The 27,978-nt window shown below is 59.6% G+C and overlaps 1 protein-coding gene across 5 annotated transcripts; it reads left to right on the top strand.

The window, feature by feature from the left end:
• Positions 1-27,966, top strand: D2hgdh (D-2-hydroxyglutarate dehydrogenase). Of its 5 annotated transcripts, none has more exons than XM_046426777.1 (10): positions 1-74; positions 1,063-1,411; positions 6,330-6,387; positions 6,942-7,081; positions 7,721-7,914; positions 8,813-8,981; positions 11,006-11,149; positions 12,039-12,181; positions 14,621-14,786; positions 27,087-27,966. In XM_046426777.1, the coding sequence occupies exons 2-10, from the start codon at positions 1,072-1,074 to the stop codon at positions 27,344-27,346; spliced, it is 1,614 nt and encodes a 537-aa protein (XP_046282733.1). In that variant the 5' UTR covers positions 1-74; positions 1,063-1,071; the 3' UTR covers positions 27,347-27,966. The 5 variants fall into 5 exon arrangements, with proteins under 5 accessions (XP_046282733.1, XP_046282734.1, XP_046282732.1 ...); XM_046426778.2 differs by lacking the exon at positions 1-74 and adding an exon at positions 267-289; XM_046426776.1 differs by lacking the exon at positions 1-74 and adding an exon at positions 324-471.
• Positions 27,967-27,978: the final 12 nt, after the last annotated feature.

The following is a 27,978-nucleotide window of genomic DNA, read 5'->3' as shown; positions in this document are numbered from 1 at the left end:
CTGAGGTCGCTGGGAGTCCGGGGGCGGGGCGCGTGCGCGGCTCTTCCGGGTCGCTAGGCTCGGAGCGGCCGCAGGTGCGAGCCCTGGCGGGTAGCGCTGAGGGGCTTTCCCGCGCGAGGCTGTGGGGCGGCTGTCTCTGGTGGGCGGGGTCACGGTTGGGGCGATCCTGGGGTGTTCTTGGGTTCCGAGGCGTCCCGGGGAGGGGTCCTAGCAGCCGGGATTGCGGGTGGGTGCCACGGCACTTCTTTTTTGGTGACGATGAAAGCATCTTAAACTTGTAGCCAAACAGGTAAAACTGGGGACAGCGCCTGTGGCTGATTTCGGGCACAGTGCAGTGGCATCTACGCTTTCCCCTGGCACCTAGATCTGGCTGGGCTCTGAGGGGACAGGGCCTGGGAGGAGGTCACGGGGCCAGGGTCAGTGGTGCAGGCCGGTCACCCCCGCGGCTCCTGAGGCTGAGTCAGGAGGATGGTGAGTTCAAAGCCAGTTTCAGCAAAGGTGAGGCGCCAAGCAACTGGGCGAGACCCTGTCTCTACCGTACAGAATAGGGCTGGCGAGGTGGCCCAGTGGCCGAGTGCCTGGAGTTCGATGCCTGGTTCCAGAAAAATGGAGGTGAAAGTATAACACCAAGAGAAGGTGCCTGCTGCAGGTGTCCCTGCCGTGGATTCCCACCAGTGAATTCTGCAGGGTGGCCACGCTGGGGCCCAGGGCAGCTTCCTCCCAGCGCCATGTTCCCTGCATCCCCTCCAGACTTGTTCTGCCCCCTGACTCACCTGAGTTCTCCAGAGAGGATGTGCTGTGGGCTGTAGGGCTTCCTCCTGCTACTGTGGCTGGGAGGGACTCTCCACTGCGCCAGTGTTCCCAAATTGCAGGTCCAGTCCTTTGTTTTAATTTTTTAAATTTATTTTATGTTTTATATTTTTAGTTGTGGATGGACACAATACTTTTGTTTATTTAAATAGTTTTTTTTTTTTTTTTTTTAACATGGTGCTGGAGATTCAACCCAGTGCTCATGCTAGGCAAGTGCTCTGCCACCCCAGCCCCCAATCCCTTGTTTTTCAGGCAGAAGCAATGGTGCTGTGTCGTGTGCCAAGATGGTCTGTGGGCCTCTGGGCCTCTCCAGGGTGGTGGAGGACAACGTGTACTCTCAGAGCCTTGGTGCAGCCGAAGAGGGGGCCAGGGTGCCCTGGGGGAGCGTCTGGCCTCCTGGCTTGCAGCATGTTCTCCAAAGTGTCCTCCTGCACCCCTGAGGTGATGCTGACCCAGGAGCGCTACCCTGTGCAGCGGCTGCCATTCTCTGTGGTGTCTGAGGAGGACCTGGCAGCTTTTGAGCGCATTGTCCCCGGCAGAGTTGTCACAGACCCAGAAGAACTGGAGGTGTCTAATGTGGACTGGCTGAGGACAGCCCGAGGTGAGTCAGGACCCTGGGGCAATGCAGCCAGGAAGCTTGGGTCACTGTCACATGCCTTTCCTGCCTCCGGAGAAGAGCCGAGCTGTGGTGCCGCTGAAGTCCTCTTGTGGGTGTGTGACATCTGCAGGTCGAGAGCTGGCACGGGCCCTGGCTGGTCTGACAAGCACCTGTCTTCTCCTCTGGGGACTGCTGTGATCCAAGACCACACAGAGGTCTCAGTGCCCCAGACCAGAAGCCTGGTCAGGAGGGGTGCTGAGTCTCTGGGGCCTTCCTGCCTCTCCAGCTCTTAGCTCTCTGCAGCAGCACTGCAGCCTGTTTCAGCTTCCCATGGCCCCTCTGCGTCTGTGTTTCCTGCCTCTGAGTGAGACCCTTGTGCTGGGTTCAGGGCCCACCTGACGTAGGTTGACCTCATCTCGCTTCTTAGTGCTTCTTTCAAGAGCCTTTCCATAGAAGGGTACTCATGTAGGTTCCTGGGGACGTGGACGGGTCTCTTGGGGTCCATGTAGCCCAGCAGAGTAAGAGGCAGGGCTGCTGGCCTGGCCACTGCCTGCTTACTCCTCCCACACCTGTCCCTAGTGCACGAGGTCCCGACCCTCTTGGTCACAGTGGTTCAGATTCTCTTTTGAAGTGGTTCAGAGATAATGCACAGCTTGCATGCTCACACTGGTTTGTTATTTACTTATTTATTTTGGTACTGGGGATTAAATCCAGGGACACTTTACCACTGAGCTATCCTGAGTCCTTTTTAGATTTTCATTTTGAGAGTGGGTTTTGCTAAGTTGCCCAGGCTGGCCTTGAATTTGCAGTCCTCCTGCTTCAGCCTCCTAAGGCACTGGGATTACAGTTATGGCCACCACACCTGGCCTGTTGACATGATTTAAAAAACCAACATGAGATTATTGCTGCAATAGTGAAGAGACGTAGCAGAAAAGCAATGGACAACAGTTGAAAACAAAATGACACATTTAACCTGGAAGCCCAGGTTCCCAGGCGTGCCTTCAGAGTTCTGCAAGCTTGTGCTGTTACGGGGCAGATCTTCCCAAACTGTGAGGACCCAAGTGAGGTTCCAGACCACATCGTGCTGAAGTGTGGTGCCAAGGTCTTGGAGGCTCAGGTGGTCCAGGGGCTGTGCCCTAAGGGGTGGCAGCACACACTGAAGTCATGGGCCACTTTCCCATGCAGGAGTGCCCTCAGTGGGCACTCAGGGTTCCCCTGCCATACCCTGCCCACTGAGGAGGCAGGTACCTGGAGGCTCAGCCATGTTGTACCCCTGCTGGGAGCCCTAGGCAGCCTAAGTGTCCTCTGCACAAGGGTGCGTGCCACCTCAGGGGTGCTGCATGGTGGACGTTGCAAACCCCACACCAGCTGCTCCAGTCTTGGGCTCTGTACCCTGCCGGCACCCGGGGCCAGTAGCTGCTGTCCTGATGGGCGAGGGGCTGTTCCCAGGGCTTTCAAGAGTGTGGATGAAGTGGGGTGCCTCCATTCGAGCACGTCTGGAAGGACACCTGGGAGTGGGAGCAGGCAGCATAAAGCCTCTGTGCTCCTTGGAACCAGGGCAGTTGGAGAGGGATTGGGCTGGCCAGCAAGTCTGGAGGGCCATGAAGCCCTGTCTTCTCCTCTGAGCTGGTGGGAAGCCGCTGAGAGACCATGAGTGGAGAGGAGCTAGTGGGACAGGCTCTGGGGGAATCTGGGGCTTCAGAAGAAGAGTATGGGGGCTAGGGACCTGGCTGGTGGAGGCAGAAGGCATGGCAGGTTGCATAGTGCTTGGAGGATGTGGTCCCTAGGCTTGCTGAAGGTCTGACCACAGAGGAGGAGGATCATGGTGTGGCCGGACAGTGGGAATCCCCATTTACTGAGAGGAGGGTTCACAGGGAGCAGGTCTGCTGGGGGAACCAAGAGCTTGGTTTTGGACATGTTGCGGTGGATTTGGCCAGAGGACCCACTGGGCTGAGGGACAGTCTGGAGTCCAGGGCAGGGGCCCAGCTGGGAGCCAGGGTCGCACAGCTGGGTGCCCACAGTCAGCGGAGAGCAGGAGAGGGAGCAGGCAAGGCCAAGGGCAGGAGGAGAGCTGGGGGAGTGTGCTGTGCAGGGAGGTGGTGTGTGGTGCGGCTGCCACAGGTGAGACCAGAGCCATGGCGTCACTGGTGGCGTGACAGAGAGATGTGCGGCGGGAGCCAGTGTGGGCATGGCATCTGGGCTGGAGGGTATGCACTTGGAGTCACGTGGAGTGGCTGTCCAGGGGAGGGGGGTGGGGGCAGGTGGGAGCAGTCTTCTTTTCCTCTTTAGTTTTAAGATGAGAGACTTCCAGCAGGTTAGGAGTCCATGGGAATGACCAGGAGGGGCAGGACACAGGGGTGGGGCAGGGGCAGAGGGGAGGTGGGCGGTGGGTGCAGAGGCGGGTGGTGGAGAGTCGGGTGTGCTGGGCAGGGCACACTCAGTGAAGTGAGTTGGTGATTCAGTGGGGACAGGGGACCCAGATCTGTCGTGGTTTGGCTCTGGAATGTCCCAGGTGTGTTGAAGGGTGGTCCTCAGTGCATCAGTGATAGAGGTGCGGCCTTCAGGATGTGACTGGACCTGAGGGTGCTGACATCGGGCTGGATCAGTCCATCAGTGGATTTGTGTTTGATGCCATTATTGGGAGGGGATTGAAGCCCTAGGTGGTGGGTCTAGTTGCAGGGAGTGGGTCACTGGTGTGTGCCCTGGAGGGCTTTCCTCTGCCATGTCCTTCTGCTGTGAGGCTCTGCCTCACCTGCCCAGAGTAGTGAGCTGGCTGATCATGGGCTGAGAACTCTGGAACCTGAGCAAAATGAACCTTTCCTCCTGTGTTTTCCTCAGGCATTTGTCACTAACAGTCTGTGTGGGAGAGGGAGGTGCAGTCAGGCGTGGGTTTGGAACCAGGGTCCTGGCTCTGGCCAGGTTGGCGAGGAGTGTGAGGACCAACCTGGAAAGTCAGCATGGTGTTTGGGGTACACCGCGCTTGGCCTGGAAGTTCCTGAGGTGTGCACCGTAAGCCCTGAGCCGCTGACGTGGGTGCTGGAGCCCTTGGTGTTGGGAGGGTTTGTGTGGCTGGCCAGTAAAAGCCTCTACAGAGCTGCATGGTGGAGCTGGGTGTGGTGGCCATGCTGAGGTCCCAGCAACACAGAAGCTGAGGCTGGAGCACTTGCAGCCCATCCTGGCAACATAGAGACCCGATCTGGAGATAAAAGTAAAGGACTGGAGGTCTAGTGCAATGGGTCCAACACCCAGCACCACAACGTACCCTCCTCCCCTCCCCCGCAAGAAAGAACGACCCAGCCACAACTCGATAGTCAGCGCTTCAGGCCTGCAGGCCTGAGCCCTCTGCAGATGCCCAGCACTGCTGCTGCAGCGCGAAGACAGCCATGGATAAAGACGGACGTGGTGTGCGTGCGTCCACCAACTCTGTTTGCAAAAATAGGCAGCGGGTCAGTGCTCACTGTGTGGACACTAGGCCCAAGGAGACTACCAGGAGGAGAGCTGGGGTGCCAGGGCTGGGACAGTGGTGGGGCGCCAGCTGGGTGAGTGGTGGGATAGGCCGTGGGAGGCCTGGGAGAAAGGAAGTGCATGAGGAGCCCCATCCTTGGGGGCTGCTGGAAAGATGGTGGAGGCTCTAGTGTTCAGCTCTGGAAGTGGAGGCCAGAATTCAGGCCAGCCTCTGTGGCGGCTTCTAGAGGATGGGGCTCTGGCCAGGCTGATGAAAGTTTGGGAGGTGCTTCTTGGTCTTCACAAACTCCAGAGGATGGCGAAGCACCAGGGGGCTGGAGTGGTGAGAATGTGGCCAGGGGAGAGGAGGAGGGGCCCCTTGTGGTGGGCGTCCTGCCGGGAAGTGTTGGGGTGGATTCCCCCCTTCCCACTGGACTCTACGGCTTTGGGTGTTTTCCTCCTGGACCCTGATTCCTGCCTCCTGGCTTCTGTTCTTTTAGTGGATGGTCCTGTGTCCCTTGTTGCATTGTCTACCTGTTAGCGATGGACACTCTCCTCTGCCTGCAAGGGGCATTCTCTCGGTGGGCACTTGTGTCCGCCTGGACCCTGATGCAGATTCTTTGGGGTTTTCTTGCCCACCCAGCCCAGGCTGTGCCGGGCAGAGTGTTCCGAGTGCACCGGCAGGAGCTCTGGTGGCACAGAGCCCGGTGCAGGATGGCAGCCCACCCAGCAGCAGGTGTGCTTGACAAGCCAACGCGTGCCTTCAGAGTCCAGAAGTAAGCAGGGACCTGTTCCATAGCTTGGCCACGGCTTCTCCCAGGGCCTCTGCCACCTTAGAGACCCCAGAGAGGTGCAAGGGTAGGTGAAAGCCCACCATGCTGGGTGGCAGTGCTCAGGAATGCCACTCTGGAGCTTAGAAGGGCTCCCACCACTGTCTCTGGGCCACAGAGAGTCACAGGCAGCAAGAATGAAGCCCAAGCAATGGGAGAAGAACCCAGGAGCTGCCCTGTGAGAGCAGGCAGCGGGACCAACGAGTCCTGGGAGGGAGCAGGGCCAGGTGAAAGAGTAGGGTGAGTGGTTAGAAGGGCATGGACTGCCAGCCGTCGCAGTGACCGCAGGTGGGACACTTGGCGCATCTAATGTCAGCAGGTGAGAGTCCCAGGAGCAGCAGGCTGCAGTCTCCAAGGTCTCCAAGGACCGTGCACTGGAGAAGCCCCTTGTGGGGTTCAGATGGCCTTCACTGCTGACAGAGCAGCTGGGCATGGGGAGCCCCCCTGCCAGCACTCACAGCCACAGCACACTGGCCCGGCCCCTGCCCCTGTGTGTCCCCCAGGACCTTTGAACAGCTTGCTCTTGCACCTGTGTACTGGGGCCTGAGCCACGACGACCAGTGAGGGCCTGTGGGGAACGCCCTTTGGGATGTGCTGGGTGCCTGGGAATTGCTGTCCTTTGTGCTGGCTACCCACCTCTGTCATAGGCTGTAGCAAGGTGCTGCTGCGACCCCGGACGTCGGAGGAGGTGTCCCGCATCCTCAGGTAACAGATGGGCTGGTGTTCCCGTGGTTGCATGGGTGCTGTCACATGTGTCAGGCAGGGTCACTTGGGGACTTTCATGTTGCAGTTTGAACTGGCCCCATGCTCCTGCCCCTCAGGTTGACTTGATGTGCATGGACAGATTGCCCTGGGGTAGGAGCACCCATTCCTCTGCTTCCTACCCCTGGGAGCCCTTGCTTCAGGCTTTGCCAAGTAGGCCTGGTTGTGGAGGAGCAGCCATAGATGACTCTGAGGTCCCAGGGTGGGGAGTAGACAGCACATGGGATCAGGGCTGGAGTGGTGGGCTGAGGGTGGCTGCAGACCTGCAAGTGTGGGGCTGGCCAGGCGCCAAGGACTGTCTGTCCCTGCAGGCACATGGCCAGTCAGGATCCCTCTGCCTGTGTGGTTGCCTACAGCATGCTGGGAGGGGGGTGGCCAGCAGGTGGAGGGAGGGCCTTGAGGATCAGCTTTGGGGGCATACTTGCATGTAGCATGTCCCTTGTGGGCAGTACTGGGAGCAGAGATGCTGGCCCCATGCCCCTCCTGTGCTCTCCCAGGTACTGCCACGAGAGGAACCTGGCCGTGAACCCACAGGGTGGGAACACAGGTTTGGTGGGGGGCAGCGTCCCTGTCTTTGATGAAATCATCCTGTCCACTGCCCTCATGAACCAGGTCACCAGCTTCAACAGTGTGTCTGGTAAGCCACGAGGCCCTCAGTGGTGGGGAGTGTGCTTAGGCAGGCAGGCCTTTGTGTGTGGATACGTGTCCCCGCCTGGGGAGGGGCCAGCGGTGGTGCACGGCTACCACCTGGGCCCTCTGGGTGGGTCTGCCATGGGGTAGCTTGGATGCCTGGTATGATGTGAGCTTGTCAGTCTGCTCCTTTTGGACCCTGGCACTTTCTGGGCATGATGGCCTTTCTGGAGGGTGGTGAGGTGTGGTTATAGGAGTGACAGGACCTTGGGTCTGCTCTGGGGCATTTGTCAGGGTCATCTCTGTGCTGGCCACACCTGTGACTAGGGTCTCAAGAGGCAGGCTTCCTCCCACCACCAGTCCAGATGTCATTGGTCCTGGGGCAGAGTCACCTCAATTGAGGTCGGCTGCCATGGGACAGTTTCCTCAGCCCTGAGTGTGTGTGTGTGTGTGAGAGAGAGAGAGACGGCGGGGGGAGTTCGCCAGCATTTCTGCAGTCACAGAGGGGCCTTGGAGTCTGGGGGAGGCGGGCCAGAGGCCTCTTGCTCTGCCTGGCTGTGAGTGGCCAGCTGTGGGGTAGCCCAGTAGTGGAATTCTGGCTGGCCTGGGAGCCGGAGCCCAGGGTGGCCCTGCTTGCTCTCTGCAGGAATCCTGACCTGCCAGGCAGGGTGTGTGCTGGAGGGACTGAGCCGGTATGTGCAGGAGCGGGACTTCGTCATGCCGCTGGACTTGGGAGCCAAGGGCAGCTGCCACATTGGGGGCAACGTGGCTACCAACGCGGGCGGCCTGCGGTTTCTGCGATACGGCTCCCTGCATGGGACTGTGCTGGGCCTGGAAGTGGTGAGCTGGGGCTAGCAGTGTGGGACCCCACCCCAGGTGTCCTGGCTTCTCCTGGGCTCTTCTCAGGCCTAGGCAGAGGTGCTGGTGCACAAGGCCACCTTAAGCTGGCAGCCACATTGCATATCAAAGAGCCCATCTTAACAGCCCTTGGCTCAGGCCCCTTGGGGACCTGCAGGTTGCCACAACTGTGGAGCTGAGGGGCCCCCACTCTGGCTTCCTGCATGACACCATGTTACCGCCTCCTAGTCTACCTGACTAGCCCTGGGACGCTGCCTGGGCCAGTCTCCCAGGAGTCAGAGTGGGAAGAATGGTCAGCCAAGGCCAGCCAGCAGAGCCACAGGGACCCTGCCCCGTCCTCTGGTGCCCTGTGGCTTCTGCTCTGTCTCCCAGGTTGAACAGGCTCCTGGCTGTGTGTTCTGGTGCTGTGTAGTATCTGATTGCGTGTTAGCTCCTGAGCTCTGGCACTGCATCCATGAGACTCTGTCTTCTGGCACAGCCAGCAGGATTCAGGCAGCTCTCCATACAGGGCCCTTGGGTCCCCAGGTCCCTGTCCCCATAGTTGTGCCTCCTGTCCTGTTTCAGGCGGCCACTGCAGCTGGGCAGTCAGCATCTCTGCTGTGTGGTGGTGGGAGGCTGGCTCCGGCTCCAGTTGGGAAGAACTCTTCCCTCACAGGGCTTGGGTGGGTCCACCCTTGTCTCACCCAGGCCCATTTTGCTCTTTAACTGCTGAGGCTGGGGCAGTTGGGCTCAGGAGTGGCTACCTTTTCTGGGTGCCCTGAGATAAGATTGGCTCTCCTTGTGTAATGGCCAGAGGGGGAGGACGATGGAGATGCAGACCAGCAAGTCACTTGTTGGGAGATGGTCAGTGTGTGAAGGCTGGCTTCTCTCTCCTCCCTAGGTGCTGGCTGATGGCACTGTCCTGGATTGCCTGACCTCCCTGAGGAAGGACAACACAGGCTATGACCTGAAGCAGCTGTTCATTGGGTCGGAGGGCACCCTGGGGGTCATCACCGCTGTGTCCATCTTGTGCCCGCCCAGACCCAAGGCTGTGAATGTGGCTTTTCTTGGTAGGCATCTCGCCTTGCTTGTCAAGCTGGGGGGGCAGTTCCGGCCCATGCTGCTCGGGCTGGATCCCTTGGCCAGGTTGTTAGTGCAAGGATGGGGACAGAGGAGCGCCAGGGTCTGGGCCTGGCCTTCCTGTCCACAGAGCAGGCTCTGCACTGGAAGCCTTGCTCTGCCTCTGGTGACGGAATGGAGGTGCTGGGCTCCTGTACCCCAGTGTGCTGGGGCTGAAGTGGCATGTGGGGTGAGGTTCCTCTCTTAGCCGTGGGAAAGTTGGTAACCTCCTGTGAGGGGAAGAAACCATCTTCTTCCCATTGTGTGCACCAGCAGCACACCTAAAGTGTTCCCCAGAGGCCCCGGGCCTCAATCCAGGCCCCACTTCCTGTCACACCATGCCTGTCCCTGCCTCCATCTGGATCGGCAGCTATCTGGCATGGCTTTGTTGCTGCTGGGTCACAGTCCTCTGGAGAGCACGGAGGATGTGCTCACCTACCAGGTGGCCTGCTGAGAGTTTAGGGCTCCTGCAGAGGCCCATTTGCCTCTCCTCAGAGAGTGTCTGATTCTGCCACATTTTTCTGAATCCGCCCTGGTGGTCTCCATGACCTCGTGGGCACTGTCTTGCTCCCTGGCTGCTGCATTAGGCATTCCACCTGGGTCTCGTCCTGCACGTCTGTCCTGGCACTTCCTGAGGGCTGCCCTGTGCATTGGGTGCATCTGAACTGCCTGCGCTCCCTTGCTCCTGAGACTCACTGGTGTCCAGCGGCAGCCTGGCCCGTGCTTCCTCCATCTACTGACAGTGTCGCTCACCAGCTGCTGGCTCCGTGTGTGTTGGGAGGGAGGACCTTCTCTCTGATGCTCCTACCTGGGCCACCTTCTCTTTTCCTTTAGTCTTCTGAGGTCTTTGCTGTGTTGTGCATATCTCTTCACCTCTGCAGTTGTTGAACCTCTCAGGCCTGTGGCTTTGGAAATTTGTGGCCATATCGCCTGAAGGGCAGCCGGTGTGGTCCTCTCCTTTGGGGGAGGAGGTGGGCATAACAGGGAACCTCCCAGCCTGTCCTCATGTCTTGACCTGCCTGCCATCTGTGTCTGCTTGTCTCCTGTGCTGTGATCTGGTTCACTGATGCCGCCTTCTGCTGCCTTTAAAGTGATGTCAGACTTTGCAGCTGGCCTCTGCCCCCTGCTGAGCGTCAGATGTGATTATCATAGTTTTTATTCTAGAAGTCTTATCACTTCTTCAGACGTGTGCTGTTGTATTCCATAGTTCCCTGTACATCTCAGGTGTGTTCGACTTCTGTGTTTCTGTCTTTGAGCACAGAGAACTTTTTTTTTTTTTAACCACGTTTCATGATTGGACAGTTCACACTCTCTCTGAGTGTGTGGGGACTGTTTTAGTGTCTGGTTTCTCCTGGTTCTTGTTTGTGGTACTCTGCATCCTCATGTGCGCAGCTCCCAGGAAGGACTGCTTGTGGGGTCCCTGGAAGCCAGGGGTGGAGTAGCCTTTGCTGAGAGGACTGGTCCTTGCTTCTTCCAGGTGGCATTGGTCATTCCTGAGGCCTGGGCACATGCTCGCCTCCATAGGGTCGAAGCTGTTACCTCCCTCCTGTCCACTTGCTTCCTTTCTGCCTCCACACTTGGTGGCCAGCTGATGGTGGTTCCCCCACCTCAGCACTGGCAAAGTCCCAAATGTCCAGTAACCATGTCCTGGGTGAGTTCCTGGGAGTGGATGGTCATGTTAAGAAACAGCTGTTTCCAGATGTCCCTGTTTGGCATTGCTTGTGGCTCTTCAGGACAAGTCCCTCTGATTCCACCACTGTCCTGAATGCTGCATGGTGGTTCTAAGGCATTTTCTTTCCAGATCTGGACACTGGCAGTGACCTTGAGATGTCCATGTTGGCCAGCTTGCCAGGTGTTTCCTGGAGTCAAATCTTGCCGGTTCGTGGCATTGCTACTTGAAGGGAGACCTGGCCAGACTGTGGGGTGGCTCTCCATACTGTCACTGCATGCCTCTGATGCGCTGTGACCCTTGCAGGCTGTCCTGGCTTTGCAGAGGTTCTGCAGACCTTCAGCACCTGCAGGGGGATGCTGGGGGAGATCCTGTCTGCCTTCGAGTTCATGGATGCCGAGTGCATGCAGCTGGTCCAGCAGCATCTCCACCTGGCCAGCCCAGTGCAAGGTACTGGCCCTGTGTAGCTAGGTAGCACCTACCCCTGTTCCTCTTGTGCCGTGGGATATGTTGAAGAGCTCACAGGCTGTGGATGGACAGAGGGTCCCTGAGCAGGGAAGGGGCTCTGGACAGAGTGCAATGTGGCTGTGGTTCGTCCTGTGTGAGCCAACTGTCCTTCACACTGGTGTTCTCTCTGTAGTAGCATGAACTTGTGATGTCATTCTGGAAGAAATATTAATGTAGTTTTAAGGGAGAGATGTTACTCAGTAAATTCTCATTTATTAATTTCAATAAATGCAGAGCAAAATTCACAGTAGCCTTGACAAAACTCCAAACTTGAAATTTTTCTCCATAAATAATGCAAAATGGAACCTTTTGGTTTTTCTTTTTTTGTACCATGGATTGAACCAGGGGTGCTTAACCATTGAGCCACATCCCCAGCCCCTTTATTTTTTATTTTGAGACAGGGTGTCACTAAGTTGCTGAGGCTGGCTTTGAACTCGCAGCCCTCCTGCCTCAGCCCCCCAAGCTGCTGGGATGACAGGCGTGGCCACCACTCCTACCTAGCTGAACCTTCTGAAAGCCCACACAGCAGGCCCTTGTGAGGGAGTGCACGTTCCTCGGTGCAGTGGCCAAAGGTTGAGGCCCTCGTGGGTGTTCACTGCAGCAGCCTTCCATGGCGTGCTGGGCTTGGGAGTTGGAGGGCTGTGCTAAGAGCGTGAGTCCTCCTGCAGCACTGCGGCTGAGGGGGGAGCTTCTGGCTATGGCCTTGAACCTCTGGACCTTGGCCTGTCCAGAGAGCTGCTGTACCTGGGAGGCTGGGCCTTGGCCTGCAGTGGCCCTGACTGACAGCGATGGCCTGGGCCATGCTCATTCTGTGTCTCCTGCTTCCTTCCAGAGAGTGCCTTCTACCTCCTGGTCGAGACCTCTGGCTCCAGCACAGGGCATGACGCCGAGAAGCTGGGCTGCTTTCTGGAGCAGGTGCTGGGCTCAGGCCTGGTGACTGACGGCACCGTGGCCACAGACGAGAGCAAAGCCCAGGTGCTGATGCCCTCCCGCCGTCTGTGTACAGGGCCTGGAAACAGTCTCTCAGCAGATGAGGGGTGGCGCCGAGACGTGACTGGGCTTCTGGATGTGGGTAGAAGAGCCTCTTTGGAATGGAAAATGTGTTCTTGGTGTCTAGGTCATCTTCATCAATGTTTAAATCCCCACTCCTCAGCTGCAGGGTGAGCAGTAAGTACTGTGTGGCCAGCACCAGGAGCTGGTGGTGCAGTTGCCAGTGGGTCAGTGGCAGCTCTGGGTGGACTGCTTTCCTATGGACAGGCAGGAAGAGCCGTGGGTCCTGGGAAGGAGTGTCCAGAGGAAGAGGTTATGCTCTTGCCAGAAACCTTCACCCTGGAGGGCAGAGGAAGGAGAAAGAGGAGGGCCCAGTGGGAGCCATGGGGCCATCCCTAGGACCCTGGCCATGGGGATTCCTTGTCTGTGGTGAGTGGCCAGCAGGGGCCAGAAGGTGCGTCAGGGCTCTGGGGAGGGGTAAGGGTCTCCTGCTGTGGGATGGGGCTTTGGCCAGGTGAGAAGAGCTCCTTATTAAGACTCTCTGCAGCTAGCCACTGTGTTCCCTAAAGCTCTGCAGGGCACCCACAGGCTGCCTTTAGCCATGAGCCCCCCTGGGGTGAGCCGGCTCTTCCATGGCCTCTGCCCTTGCTGGCTTCACCTCCATGACTCCTCCCCTCAGGTGGTGATTCTGCCCTCGGGGAAGAGGGAGGCAGGGGTTCTGAGCAGGGTGCTGGCTGGCCGCCTGCTTGCCCAGGACTGCGAGTCCATCGGCACCCGCCAGGAGTCTCTGCGTGCCCCTGTGACCCCTGGTTGGCTTGGCAGATGCTGTGTGGCCAGAGCTCTCCTTTCCCTCTGGTCATGAGCTCCACTTCACGTGCCCCTTACTGGGGCCTGGCCACAGCACCTGCCTTCCAGGCTTTGAGGGAGGAGGATCAGGGGCTGCAGGCTGCTGGCCTGAGGTAGCATGAGCCAGCAGAGGGCGTCTCTGGGGAGGGCAGCAGATGGGCCTGCACTCATCCTGGAGGTACCCACAGGCCTGCGTGACCTGCCCACCAGTTTCCTTGGATGCTTGCCCCCAGCCCTCCTCATCCTGGTCCAGTCTAGGTTGATGCCCGAGCCAGGCTGGTGATGCAGGAGCAGCTAGTTCTAGTTCCTGCATGTTCTAGAATGTTCCAGGGGTGGAGGGCCTAGAGCAGAGGGGTAGGGGTGGCAGACAGGGAGAGCAGATGTTGTAGCTGCTGGGATGAGCAGAGGGTGTCCTGGTGAAGGAGCCTGAGGGCAATAGTGTCCATGAGGACCCTCCTGAGGGCTGGACTTGCGGAGGTGGGGCTAGAGGAGTTGGTCAAGAGCTGAGGTTGGACTCACGGTGGGTGTTTGGTGGAATTGTTTGCTTTTCAGCATTGAAAGTTCTTATCTTTCTGAAACTTCACTTGATATGTGCCCTGAAGTTGTGGGTCTCTCAGGCCAGCATAGATAGGGGTCAGGGTCTGGGGGTGGTTCCGGGCCTGCTGGCCTTGTGGCTCCAGATTTCCAATAGCAGGAGAAAACCAAGAAAGCCACCAGGTGACTGGGCTTCTGGATGTGGGTAGAAGAGCCTCTTTGGAATTGAAGGGATATTTGTGGATGGGCGACCCCATAGCCCCAGCCCATGCCCACCCCGGGTTGTCCCCCATCAGCCCCAGCCCATGCCCACCCCGGGGTACCCCCCAGCTCCAGCCCATCCCCACCCTGGGGCTGGGGATGCCCCAGCCCATGCCCACCCCGTGCTGCCCCCCAGCCCCTGGCCCATGCCCAACCCAGGGCCCTCCCCCAGCCCCGGCCCATGCCCTCCCCCTGGCACCCCCACCAGTCCCTGGCCCATGCCCACCCTGGGGCACTCCCTCAGCCCCGGCCCATGCCCACCCTGGAGTGCCCTGCCTGCTCCACCTCAGCTTCTCTGTTCCAGGTGCCAGTGCTCCACCCCTCCCATCCCTACCTCACCCACAGGTCCCTTCAGCAGCCCAGGACCTGAAGCTGGGTCCCTCGATTGCACTGCCTACCCCTCATGCCCATCCCTACCTCACCCACAGGTCCCTTCAGCAGCCCAGGACCTGAAGCTGGGTCCCTCGATTGCACTGCCTACCCCTCATGCCCATCCCTGCCCCCACCTGGATTCCAGCGTCCCTGGCCCCCTGCAGCAGCCCTGCCCAGCTGCTTGGCCCTGGGAGCTGTGCCTGCTGCTCTCCCCTTCTGGAAGGACCCCGGGCTGACCAGCATCTCGAAGCCTCGGGCCCCTCGGTGCTTAGTCCTGCTGTGGATGAGCCTGTGGCTGGTCCTGGGTCGTGGTCCTGATGTCTGTACCCCCGGGAATGTGGGACTTGCTAACTGTGCTGGGCACAGGGGCCCAGCCGAGCCGGGTCTTGACAGCTCCTTCTCTCGCCCTAGGCGCTGTGGGCCCTGCGGGAGAGGATAACGGAGGCGCTGAGCGGGGATGGCTATGTGTACAAGTATGACGTGTCCCTCCCCGTGGAGCGACTCTACGACCTGGTGACTGACCTGCGTGCCCGCCTGGGCTCACAAGCCAGGCATGTGGTGGGCTATGGCCACCTGGGTGAGTAGCTGTGAACCATGCGGATAGCTGTGGCCATCTCTGCAGCTGAGTGCACTGTCCTGGCTTCACGATGCTGGAGAGGCCCAGTGAGGAGGCCCCAAGTGCTCATTCCTCTTGGCCATTCTGGAAAAGAAGGCTGTGTGCCCTAGTAATGGTGCAGTGCATGGCCCAGCCTGCTGAGACTCTGGGCTCTGCTGGATGCAGGGAGGAGGACACAGACCTACTTAGGGCCCAGGCTGGGGTTCCGGAGGGCTCCTCCAGCCCACCTGACCCTTGAAGCATGACGAGTTCCTCAGTGCCAGCTTTGGTGGGCTTTGGGAGCAGGACATAGCCCAGTCTCTGGACTCCCACGGCCTCCAGTGCCTGGTGCTAGAAGCCAGTTTCCAGGGAGGCAGGGCAATGGGATCTCCTGCTGCTGGCTCCTGCCTTCCCGGAGGTCTCAAAGGTGAGGTGCCGGTGCTGCCTGTGGAGAGGGGTGAGGGCCCAGTGCACACTGCACAGCTCTGAGGGGTGGTGCCATGGTTCTCCTCCATGGTAAAGGAGCGCAGAGACATCAAGTAACCCTCCAGTCGCCCAGCCCTAGGGGCCAAGTTTGGGATTTGGCAGGTGGCACATACCTAGACTGGGGATAGCAGATGCTTCAGAGGCCAGGCACTCCCGACCTTGCCTCAGGTGCGTTTGCTAGTGATGACGTGTGGCCTGGGGCTCTGGTTTTTGTTTTCATTTGAGGGCTGTCATTTTTGCTGATGGATCAATTTTATCGTTTGTTGAACTTTCCCTTTCTTTGGGAATTGGTTTTGGTGAATTTCTCCCTGAGAAACTTGTCCACGTCTGATGGAATTCCGGTTCCCTGTACCGGGCAGCTGCTCAGGACCCTCTCGATTCCTTGGTGTTGGTCACTGGGCCTTTGGGTTCTGCTAGGCTAGCTGTCCCTTCCTGGCCTCCCAGCCCCTCCTCGAGGACGCCGACTTCCTGTGGCCCTCCTTTCTGCCAACCCTCTGTCGCGTTCTTTGCTCTTCCGCTTGAGCTTCATTAGGTCCTTTTTCTACCCTTAAAGAGAACGGCCTGCTCACGGGGCGTTGCCCTGTCCCTTCTGTGGGTTTAGAATTCCTGAGTAGGCGCCCCCACAGTTGTGTTGTGTTTAGCATTTCTGTTAATTTCTTTGTCAGGAATAGCGTAATCCCAGAAGTGCCCAGTGAGGACACTGCTGTCACTTAAGCAAATGGCTGGCTCTGGGACCGGTGCGGCACGGCACAAGTGACACAGGCTTCCTGGGCTGTGGTGACAGGAGCCCACCTGCTGGCCGCCCTTCCCTCTTCTTCCGCCTCTGCCCCATGCGGGCAGCGTGGGTGATGGTCCTCTGTCCCTTCCTCTCCTAGCCGCACAGACTTGGCCTGGCCTCGCTGCCTGACGGCTTCCCTGCGGCGGGGCTGGGTGGGCTGGGGCTGGCTGGTGTTTGGAGGCTACTCTTGCCACCCTCCTGGCCAGATGCCTGCTGTCTCCATTCTCAGGTTTTCTTTGCCCCACATTATGCAGAAATGTGCTTCTGTATTTCCAGACATCAGGTGTTTTTTAGCTATTTTAAAGGCTATCAAGCCAGTGCCCCAGCTCACACTTGTAACCCCAGATTTAAGACCAGCCTGGGAAGCTCAGCAAGAGCCTTTCTCAGAATAAAAAATTAAAAGGACCATGGATGTGGCTTAGTGGGAGAGCCTCCCTGGGTTCAATCCCCAGCACCAAAAAACCCTGACTTGCTCTCGCTTGCCTGGTAGCCAGGAACTGGCTGGGTCGTGCCCGAGGCAGGTGGGGACAGCCTTCGGGACTGTTTAGTGAGCACTTGGAAGGACGTGCCCTCTGCAGCTGGTGGGTCAGCTTGCTCAGACCCTGCAGGTTTCCATTTCATCAGAGACCGGTGGGGTCTCTGGCCCCTGGCGGTACCCACCCTCATCTCTGCATCAGAAAGCAGGCTCTGAGGAGGGGGCTGACACTGTTGCCTGGGCCTGTGAGTCGGGCCTTCTGTCCCCACGGCCTCGGCCCACTCCCCTCAGCATCTGCCACTGCAGCCCCCAGGCCTTTTCCTTGGGCTTGGAATCTGCCAGAGACTTTGATTGAAGATGTTGTCCATCCAGTGGCCAGCCGCCGTCCGCAGGGCTGATGTGGTGTGCTGGGATCAGGGTGTGGGCTCCTCTTGCCCTCCTTGGCCTTCTGTGTCCCTCCTCCTCTTCCTCTAGCTCCGGACCCTCTGGTTCGTGTTTTCCATCTAGTTCTTCATTTTACTGCTGGGGGCTGCATATGGCCTGACCTGGGCGGAGGCCTTGGATGGTGGACGTGTGTGGGCATCCCAGCTGACAGGCTCCCTCTGGGACACGCCTGGTCCCTACCTGTGGTTTTCTCCTGGTCCTTACCTGTGTCTTACCGCCGGTCCCTCCCTCGGGTTCACCGTGGTCCCTCCCTCTGGTTCACCCCCCCTCCCAGACCCTCCCTGTGGTTCACCCCGTCCCTTCCTCTGGTTCACCCACCCTCCCTCTGGTTCACCATGGTCCCTCCCTCTGGTTCACCCCCCAGCCCCTCCCTGTGGTTCATCCCAGTCCCTCTCTGTGGTTCAACCCCCACCTCCAGTCCCTCCCTGTGTCTCACCCCTTCCTCCCCTATGGGATCACCCTGGTCCCTCCTGTGTCTCACCCCTTCCTCCCCTATGGGATGACCCTGGTCCCTCCTGTGTCTCACCCCCTTCCTCCCCTATGGGATGACCCTGGTCCCTCCTGTGTCTCACCCCCTTCCTCCCCTATGGGATCACCCTGGTCCCTCCTGTGTCTCACCCCTTCCTCCCCTATGGGATGACCCTGGTCCCTCCTGTGTCTCACCCCTTCCTCCCCTATGGGATGACCCTGGTCCCTCCTGTGTCTCACCCCCTTCCTCCCCTATGGGATCACCCTGGTCCCTCCTGTGTCTCACCAGATGCTGCCTTTCTCTGGGTCATTCTCTGCTGTTCTTCCCTTGACCTGTCTTCATTCTTCAAGGATTTTTGGACTTCCACAGTGTGAGGAGGTGGTCAGTTTGGTCTCTGCGCATTGTCCCCACTGCTCTGGAACCCCACCCTGCAGGTCTCCCACCTTCAGCCTGTCGTCCCTCGGACCCTGACTCCTGTGTGGGAGCACCTGTGATCTTCCTGCTGTGGAGCCACGGGTCCGTCTGCTGCTCAGCCTTGACTGGGCTTTGGGAGGGTATTGAGGTCATCTGGGTGTCTGCTTCAGTGGCTTTTTGAGCAAGGACAGCAAGGATGTGGTTTGGTCTTGGCACCGCCTGACTCTGCTGCCACGATTGGAAGCCGTACCTCAGAGTGGTCAGAGTTCATCAGTGGTTGGGGTTGCTGGTGAAGTGCTGTGGAGCACCTCCATCCCCTCCAACTCAGCTCAGGGTCTCTTGGGCCACAAGGCGCCGGTGGATGTGCTTGTGAGTACATGTTCCCAATGGGAACACCCTAGTCTACAGGTCCTCCTAGTCCCTCCTGCCCTCTGCCCACACCCTAGTCTACAGGTCCTCCTAGTCCCTCCTGCCCTCTGCCCACACCCTAGTCTACAGGTCCTCCTAGTCCCTCCTGCCCTCTGCCCACACCTTAGTCTACAGGTCCTCCTAGTCCCTCCTGCCCTCTGCCCTCACCCTAGTCTACACGTCCTCCTAGTCCCTCCTGCCCTCTGCCCACACCTTAGTCTACAGGTCCTCCTAGTCCCTCCTGCCCTCTGCCCACACCTTAGTCTACACGTCCTCCTAGTCCCTCCTGCCCTCTGCCCTCACCCTAGTCTACACGTCCTCCTAGTCCCTCCTGCCCTCTGCCCACACCCTAGTCTACAGGTCCTCCTAGTCCCTCCTGCCCTCTGCCCACACCTTAGTCTACAGGTCCTCCTAGTCCCTCCTGCCCTCTGCCCACACCTTAGTCTACAGGTCCTCCTAGTCCCTCCTGCCCTCTGCCCACACCCTAGTCTACAGGTCCTCCTAGTCCCTCCTGCCCTCTGCCCACACCTTAGTCTACACGTCCTCCTAGTCCCTCCTGCCCTCTGCCCACACCCTAGTCTACAGGTCCTCCTAGTCCCTCCTGCCCTCTGCCCACACCCTAGTCTACAGGTCCTCCTAGTCCCTCCTGCCCTCTGCCCACACCTTAGTCTGCACGTCCTCCTAGTCCCTCCTGCCCTCTGCCCACACCTTAGTCTACAGGTCCTCCTAGTCCCTCCTGCCCTCTGTCCACACCTTAGTCTACAGGTCCTCCTAGTCCCTCCTGCCCTCTGCCCACACCCTAGTCTACAGGTCCTCCTAGTCCCTCCTGCCCTCTGCCCACACCTTAGTCTACAGGTCCTCCTAGTCCCTCCTGCCCTCTGCCCACACCCTAGTCTACAGGTCCTCCTAGTCCCTCCTGCCCTCTGCCCACACCCTAGTCTACAGGTCCTCCTAGTCCCTCCTGCCCTCTGCCCTCACCCTAGTCTACAGGTCCTCCTAGTCCCTCCTGCCCTCTGCCCACACCTTAGTCTACAGGTCCTCCTAGTCCCTCCTGCCCTCTGCCCTCACCCTAGTCTACACGTCCTCCTAGTCCCTCCTGCCCTCTGCCCACACCTTAGTCTACAGGTCCTCCTAGTCCCTCCTGCCCTCTGCCCTCACCCTAGTCTACAGGTCCTCCTAGTCCCTCCTGCCCTCTGCCCACACCCTAGTCTACAGGTCCTCCTAGTCCCTCCTGCCCTCTGCCCACACCCTAGTCTACAGGTCCTCCTAGTCCCTCCTGCCCTCTGCCCACACCTTAGTCTACAGGTCCTCCTAGTCCCTCCTGCCCTCTGCCCTCACCCTAGTCTACACGTCCTCCTAGTCCCTCCTGCCCTCTGCCCACACCTTAGTCTACAGGTCCTCCTAGTCCCTCCTGCCCTCTGCCCACACCTTAGTCTACACGTCCTCCTAGTCCCTCCTGCCCTCTGCCCTCACCCTAGTCTACACGTCCTCCTAGTCCCTCCTGCCCTCTGCCCACACCCTAGTCTACAGGTCCTCCTAGTCCCTCCTGCCCTCTGCCCACACCTTAGTCTACAGGTCCTCCTAGTCCCTCCTGCCCTCTGCCCACACCTTAGTCTACACGTCCTCCTAGTCCCTCCTGCCCTCTGCCCACACCCTAGTCTACAGGTCCTCCTAGTCCCTCCTGCCCTCTGCCCACACCTTAGTCTACAGGTCCTCCTAGTCCCTCCTGCCCTCTGCCCTCACCCTAGTCTACAGGTCCTCCTAGTCCCTCCTGCCCTCTGCCCTCACCCTAGTCTACAGGTCCTCCTAGTCCCTCCTGCCCTCTGCCCACACCTTAGTCTACAGGTCCTCCTAGTCCCTCCTGCCCTCTGCCCTCACCCTAGTCTACACGTCCTCCTAGTCCCTCCTGCCCTCTGCCCACACCTTAGTCTACAGGTCCTCCTAGTCCCTCCTGCCCTCTGCCCACACCTTAGTCTACACGTCCTCCTAGTCCCTCCTGCCCTCTGCCCTCACCCTAGTCTACACGTCCTCCTAGTCCCTCCTGCCCTCTGCCCACACCCTAGTCTACAGGTCCTCCTAGTCCCTCCTGCCCTCTGCCCACACCTTAGTCTACAGGTCCTCCTAGTCCCTCCTGCCCTCTGCCCACACCTTAGTCTACAGGTCCTCCTAGTCCCTCCTGCCCTCTGCCCACACCCTAGTCTACAGGTCCTCCTAGTCCCTCCTGCCCTCTGCCCACACCTTAGTCTACAGGTCCTCCTAGTCCCTCCTGCCCTCTGCCCTCACCCTAGTCTACAGGTCCTCCTAGTCCCTCCTGCCCTCTGCCCTCACCCTAGTCTACAGGTCCTCCTAGTCCCTCCTGCCCTCTGCCCACACCTTAGTCTACAGGTCCTCCTAGTCCCTCCTGCCCTCTGCCCTCACCCTAGTCTACACGTCCTCCTAGTCCCTCCTGCCCTCTGCCCACACCCTAGTCTACAGGTCCTCCTAGTCCCTCCTGCCCTCTGCCCACACCCTAGTCTACAGGTCCTCCTAGTCCCTCCTGCCCTCTGCCCACACCTTAGTCTGCACGTCCTCCTAGTCCCTCCTGCCCTCTGCCCACACCTTAGTCTACAGGTCCTCCTAGTCCCTCCTGCCCTCTGTCCACACCTTAGTCTACAGGTCCTCCTAGTCCCTCCTGCCCTCTGCCCACACCCTAGTCTACAGGTCCTCCTAGTCCCTCCTGCCCTCTGCCCACACCTTAGTCTACAGGTCCTCCTAGTCCCTCCTGCCCTCTGCCCACACCCTAGTCTACAGGTCCTCCTAGTCCCTCCTGCCCTCTGCCCACACCCTAGTCTACAGGTCCTCCTAGTCCCTCCTGCCCTCTGCCCTCACCCTAGTCTACAGGTCCTCCTAGTCCCTCCTGCCCTCTGCCCACACCTTAGTCTACAGGTCCTCCTAGTCCCTCCTGCCCTCTGCCCTCACCCTAGTCTACACGTCCTCCTAGTCCCTCCTGCCCTCTGCCCACACCTTAGTCTACAGGTCCTCCTAGTCCCTCCTGCCCTCTGCCCTCACCCTAGTCTACAGGTCCTCCTAGTCCCTCCTGCCCTCTGCCCACACCCTAGTCTACAGGTCCTCCTAGTCCCTCCTGCCCTCTGCCCACACCCTAGTCTACAGGTCCTCCTAGTCCCTCCTGCCCTCTGCCCACACCCTAGTCTACAGGTCCTCCTAGTCCCTCCTGCCCTCTGCCCACACCCTAGTCTACAGGTCCTCCTAGTCCCTCCTGCCCTCTGCCCACACCCTAGTCTACAGGTCCTCCTAGTCCCTCCTGCCCTCTGCCCACACCTTAGTCTGCACGTCCTCCTAGTCCCTCCTGCCCTCTGCCCACACCTTAGTCTACAGGTCCTCCTAGTCCCTCCTGCCCTCTGTCCACACCTTAGTCTACAGGTCCTCCTAGTCCCTCCTGCCCTCTGCCCTCACCCTAGTCTACAGGTCCTCCTAGTCCCTCCTGCCCTCTGCCCACACCTTAGTCTACAGGTCCTCCTACTCCCTCCTGCCCTCTGCCCACACCTTAGTCTACAGGTCCTCCTAGTCCCTCCTGCCCTCTGCCCTCACCCTAGTCTACAGGTCCTCCTAGTCCCTCCTGCCCTCTGCCCTCACCCTAGTCTACAGGTCCTCCTAGTCCCTCCTGCCCTCTGCCCACACCTTAGTCTACAGGTCCTCCTAGTCCCTCCTGCCCTCTGCCCTCACCCTAGTCTACACGTCCTCCTAGTCCCTCCTGCCCTCTGCCCACACCCTAGTCTACAGGTCCTCCTAGTCCCTCCTGCCCTCTGCCCACACCCTAGTCTACAGGTCCTCCTAGTCCCTCCTGCCCTCTGCCCACACCTTAGTCTGCACGTCCTCCTAGTCCCTCCTGCCCTCTGCCCACACCTTAGTCTACAGGTCCTCCTAGTCCCTCCTGCCCTCTGTCCACACCTTAGTCTACAGATCCTCCTAGTCCCTCCTGCCCTCTGCCCACACCCTAGTCTACAGGTCCTCCTAGTCCCTCCTGCCCTCTGCCCACACCTTAGTCTACAGGTCCTCCTAGTCCCTCCTGCCCTCTGCCCACACCCTAGTCTACAGGTCCTCCTAGTCCCTCCTGCCCTCTGCCCACACCCTAGTCTACAGGTCCTCCTAGTCCCTCCTGCCCTCTGCCCTCACCCTAGTCTACAGGTCCTCCTAGTCCCTCCTGCCCTCTGCCCACACCTTAGTCTACAGGTCCTCCTAGTCCCTCCTGCCCTCTGCCCTCACCCTAGTCTACACGTCCTCCTAGTCCCTCCTGCCCTCTGCCCACACCTTAGTCTACAGGTCCTCCTAGTCCCTCCTGCCCTCTGCCCTCACCCTAGTCTACAGGTCCTCCTAGTCCCTCCTGCCCTCTGCCCACACCCTAGTCTACAGGTCCTCCTAGTCCCTCCTGCCCTCTGCCCACACCCTAGTCTACAGGTCCTCCTAGTCCCTCCTGCCCTCTGCCCACACCCTAGTCTACAGGTCCTCCTAGTCCCTCCTGCCCTCTGCCCACACCCTAGTCTACAGGTCCTCCTAGTCCCTCCTGCCCTCTGCCCACACCCTAGTCTACAGGTCCTCCTAGTCCCTCCTGCCCTCTGCCCACACCTTAGTCTGCACGTCCTCCTAGTCCCTCCTGCCCTCTGCCCACACCTTAGTCTACAGGTCCTCCTAGTCCCTCCTGCCCTCTGTCCACACCTTAGTCTACAGGTCCTCCTAGTCCCTCCTGCCCTCTGCCCACACCTTAGTCTACAGGTCCTCCTAGTCCCTCCTGCCCTCTGCCCACACCTTAGTCTACAGGTCCTCCTAGTCCCTCCTGCCCTCTGCCCTCACCCTAGTCTACACGTCCTCCTAGTCCCTCCTGCCCTCTGCCCACACCCTAGTCTACAGGTCCTCCTAGTCCCTCCTGCCCTCTGCCCACACCCTAGTCTACAGGTCCTCCTAGTCCCTCCTGCCCTCTGCCCACACCTTAGTCTGCACGTCCTCCTAGTCCCTCCTGCCCTCTGCCCACACCTTAGTCTACAGGTCCTCCTAGTCCCTCCTGCCCTCTGTCCACACCTTAGTCTACAGATCCTCCTAGTCCCTCCTGCCCTCTGCCCACACCCTAGTCTACAGGTCCTCCTAGTCCCTCCTGCCCTCTGCCCACACCTTAGTCTACAGGTCCTCCTAGTCCCTCCTGCCCTCTGCCCACACCCTAGTCTACAGGTCCTCCTAGTCCCTCCTGCCCTCTGCCCACACCCTAGTCTACAGGTCCTCCTAGTCCCTCCTGCCCTCTGCCCTCACCCTAGTCTACAGGTCCTCCTAGTCCCTCCTGCCCTCTGCCCACACCTTAGTCTACAGGTCCTCCTAGTCCCTCCTGCCCTCTGCCCTCACCCTAGTCTACACGTCCTCCTAGTCCCTCCTGCCCTCTGCCCACACCTTAGTCTACAGGTCCTCCTAGTCCCTCCTGCCCTCTGCCCTCACCCTAGTCTACAGGTCCTCCTAGTCCCTCCTGCCCTCTGCCCACACCCTAGTCTACAGGTCCTCCTAGTCCCTCCTGCCCTCTGCCCACACCCTAGTCTACAGGTCCTCCTAGTCCCTCCTGCCCTCTGCCCACACCCTAGTCTACAGGTCCTCCTAGTCCCTCCTGCCCTCTGCCCACACCCTAGTCTACAGGTCCTCCTAGTCCCTCCTGCCCTCTGCCCACACCCTAGTCTACAGGTCCTCCTAGTCCCTCCTGCCCTCTGCCCACACCTTAGTCTGCACGTCCTCCTAGTCCCTCCTGCCCTCTGCCCACACCTTAGTCTACAGGTCCTCCTAGTCCCTCCTGCCCTCTGTCCACACCTTAGTCTACAGGTCCTCCTAGTCCCTCCTGCCCTCTGCCCTCACCCTAGTCTACAGGTCCTCCTAGTCCCTCCTGCCCTCTGCCCACACCTTAGTCTACAGGTCCTCCTAGTCCCTCCTGCCCTCTGCCCACACCTTAGTCTACAGGTCCTCCTAGTCCCTCCTGCCCTCTGCCCACACCCTAGTCTACAGGTCCTCCTAGTCCCTCCTGCCCTCTGCCCACACCTTAGTCTACAGGTCCTCCTAGTCCCTCCTGCCCTCTGCCCTCACCCTAGTCTACACGTCCTCCTAGTCCCTCCTGCCCTCTGCCCACACCTTAGTCTACAGGTCCTCCTAGTCCCTCCTGCCCTCTGCCCACACCTTAGTCTACACGTCCTCCTAGTCCCTCCTGCCCTCTGCCCTCACCCTAGTCTACACGTCCTCCTAGTCCCTCCTGCCCTCTGCCCACACCCTAGTCTACAGGTCCTCCTAGTCCCTCCTGCCCTCTGCCCACACCTTAGTCTACAGGTCCTCCTAGTCCCTCCTGCCCTCTGCCCACACCTTAGTCTACAGGTCCTCCTAGTCCCTCCTGCCCTCTGCCCACACCCTAGTCTACAGGTCCTCCTAGTCCCTCCTGCCCTCTGCCCACACCTTAGTCTACAGGTCCTCCTAGTCCCTCCTGCCCTCTGCCCTCACCCTAGTCTACAGGTCCTCCTAGTCCCTCCTGCCCTCTGCCCTCACCCTAGTCTACAGGTCCTCCTAGTCCCTCCTGCCCTCTGCCCACACCTTAGTCTACAGGTCCTCCTAGTCCCTCCTGCCCTGTGCCCTCACCCTAGTCTACACGTCCTCCTAGTCCCTCCTGCCCTCTGCCCACACCCTAGTCTACAGGTCCTCCTAGTCCCTCCTGCCCTCTGCCCACACCCTAGTCTACAGGTCCTCCTAGTCCCTCCTGCCCTCTGCCCACACCTTAGTCTGCACGTCCTCCTAGTCCCTCCTGCCCTCTGCCCACACCTTAGTCTACAGGTCCTCCTAGTCCCTCCTGCCCTCTGTCCACACCTTAGTCTACAGGTCCTCCTAGTCCCTCCTGCCCTCTGCCCACACCCTAGTCTACAGGTCCTCCTAGTCCCTCCTGCCCTCTGCCCACACCTTAGTCTACAGGTCCTCCTAGTCCCTCCTGCCCTCTGCCCACACCCTAGTCTACAGGTCCTCCTAGTCCCTCCTGCCCTCTGCCCACACCCTAGTCTACAGGTCCTCCTAGTCCCTCCTGCCCTCTGCCCTCACCCTAGTCTACAGGTCCTCCTAGTCCCTCCTGCCCTCTGCCCACACCTTAGTCTACAGGTCCTCCTAGTCCCTCCTGCCCTCTGCCCTCACCCTAGTCTACACGTCCTCCTAGTCCCTCCTGCCCTCTGCCCACACCTTAGTCTACAGGTCCTCCTAGTCCCTCCTGCCCTCTGCCCTCACCCTAGTCTACAGGTCCTCCTAGTCCCTCCTGCCCTCTGCCCACACCCTAGTCTACAGGTCCTCCCAGTCCCTCCTGCCCTCTGCCCACACCCTAGTCTACAGGTCCTCCTAGTCCCTCCTGCCCTCTGCCCACACCCTAGTCTACAGGTCCTCCTAGTCCCTCCTGCCCTCTGCCCACACCCTAGTCTACAGGTCCTCCTAGTCCCTCCTGCCCTCTGCCCACACCTTAGTCTGCACGTCCTCCTAGTCCCTCCTGCCCTCTGCCCACACCTTAGTCTACAGGTCCTCCTAGTCCCTCCTGCCCTCTGTCCACACCTTAGTCTACAGGTCCTCCTAGTCCCTCCTGCCCTCTGCCCACACCCTAGTCTACAGGTCCTCCTAGTCCCTCCTGCCCTCTGCCCACACCTTAGTCTACAGGTCCTCCTAGTCCCTCCTGCCCTCTGCCCACACCCTAGTCTACAGGTCCTCCTAGTCCCTCCTGCCCTCTGCCCACACCCTAGTCTACAGGTCCTCCTAGTCCCTCCTGCCCTCTGCCCTCACCCTAGTCTACAGGTCCTCCTAGTCCCTCCTGCCCTCTGCCCACACCTTAGTCTACAGGTCCTCCTAGTCCCTCCTGCCCTCTGCCCACACCTTAGTCTACAGGTCCTCCTAGTCCCTCCTGCCCTCTGCCCTCACCCTAGTCTACAGGTCCTCCTAGTCCCTCCTGCCCTCTGCCCACACCCTAGTCTACAGGTCCTTCCTGCACTTCCCCGACTGTGCTCCTGTCCTGCGTGCCGTCTCTCTACACCAAGTCTGGTTGTGCTGGGCTGTCTGAATCTCAGTTTGCTGGGTAGCTCTTCTGTGGCTTCTTGTCCCCCATGTCATGCCGTCTTTTCATCTGTGACTTTCATTTCTGTGTCTTCTAGTTTGTTTCCTTGCCCGGCCTTCTGCATCCTCTCCATCTGTTGTGGTGACCCTGGCCTCCGTGACTTCTGCCATTGACAAGGGAGACCTTGCCTCCGATCTTCTTGTGCAGCCCCAGAGGGGAGGCTTGTGGGCCTGAGTTAGTTCAGGGTCCTGGGTCCTAGCATGGGGGCCCAGGGCCAGGCAGCGGAGGGGGCTCGCTGAGCAGGGAAGGACATGCAGAGGAACTGGCCCTGGTTGGGTGGCCTCAGAGGAGGCCCTGCTGGGGATGGCCAGGTGGAGCCTCCTGCCCCCGTCACTGTGGTCAGGCCCTCAGGATCTGCATGGCGGCAGTGGCTGGGACTAGCAGACACTCTTGTCTGGAAATGGAAGCCCTAGAAAGGTCTCCTCAGGGTGGCCACATGGGTGGAAGGATCATTTGGGAGATGAATGCGTGGACATGAGAGGCCTGGAAGCCCAGGGCACGGTGGCCACTTTGTCACCACAGAACTGTGACAGAGCCACTCTCCTGGGCGGTCACTGGCAGGAGGGCTACTACTTGGGGAGGATGCAGAAGCCCTCTGGGGAGGGCTCTTTGGGCAGTGTCTGGGGTCCCTGTCCAGGCTGACTGCATATCCTTGTCCTCAGGGGATGGTAACCTGCACCTGAACGTGACGGTGGATGCCTTCAGCGCAGCCCTGCTGGACACAATGGAGCCCTACGTGTATGCCTGGACGGCAGGGCAGCGGGGCAGTATCAGTGCTGAGCACGGCCTGGGCTTCAGGAAGAGGGACGCCCTTCGTTACAGCAAGCCGCCCCCTGCTGTGCGGCTCATGCAGCAGCTCAAGGCCCTGCTGGACCCCAAGGGCATACTGAACCCCTACAAGTTGCTGCCCACCCAGGCCTGAGGGGGCCCCACTGTGGTGTGCAGCCAGGAAAGACCACCCCCTGCTGGAGAGATCAGGAACCAACTCTGGGTTAAGGGTACAGGACTCCTGGGCAGGCCTCTCCTTGCCGCTCGCTGCTCTGTGGGGTGAGCAGAGCAGATGGAGCTGCCAGGGTCTGCTGACCCTTTTGCCTGCTGTCAGCTTATCCTAAACAGGCCAGGTGTGTGGGCGGGTGTCCTGCTCCATGGCCAGTCCCTCTGGCTCCAGCTGGCCTGCTCTAGCCCTTGTGGAGTGTGCCCATAGAAGCCGTGGGCAGGGCTGACGAGCCCCAAGGAACCACATTACCATGATGGCCTGGAGTGCTGGGTGTTGGGTGAACCCGGCCACTGGGTTGAGCAGGCCTGGGATGGTGACGAGGTCATTCTTTTCCAGAAGGCCTCAGGCTGGAGATGCCTCAGCTGGCTCTGCTTCTCAGGCAGTGTTGGGCTGAGGGGCCTGCACAGAGGGGCCGCACTCGAGGAGGCTCCTGCGGTCCTGGCTCTGCAGCTGGCTGACCCGTGGTCCCTGGGCAGTGTGGGAGGTTGGACACATACTTTCTTCTTCTGTCTGTTGTGAATCTCCAGTAAAAAGTGAAATAATCACATCCTTCTCCT

This window comes from Marmota monax, unplaced genomic scaffold (assembly GCF_021218885.2).
Source record: "Marmota monax isolate L192 unplaced genomic scaffold, Marmota_monax_Labrador192_F-V1.1 WCK01_AAM20220418_F8-fsc00298, whole genome shotgun sequence".
Taxonomy (NCBI): Eukaryota; Metazoa; Chordata; class Mammalia; order Rodentia; family Sciuridae; genus Marmota; species Marmota monax.
This window is presented reverse-complemented; position numbering and strand designations above follow the sequence as displayed.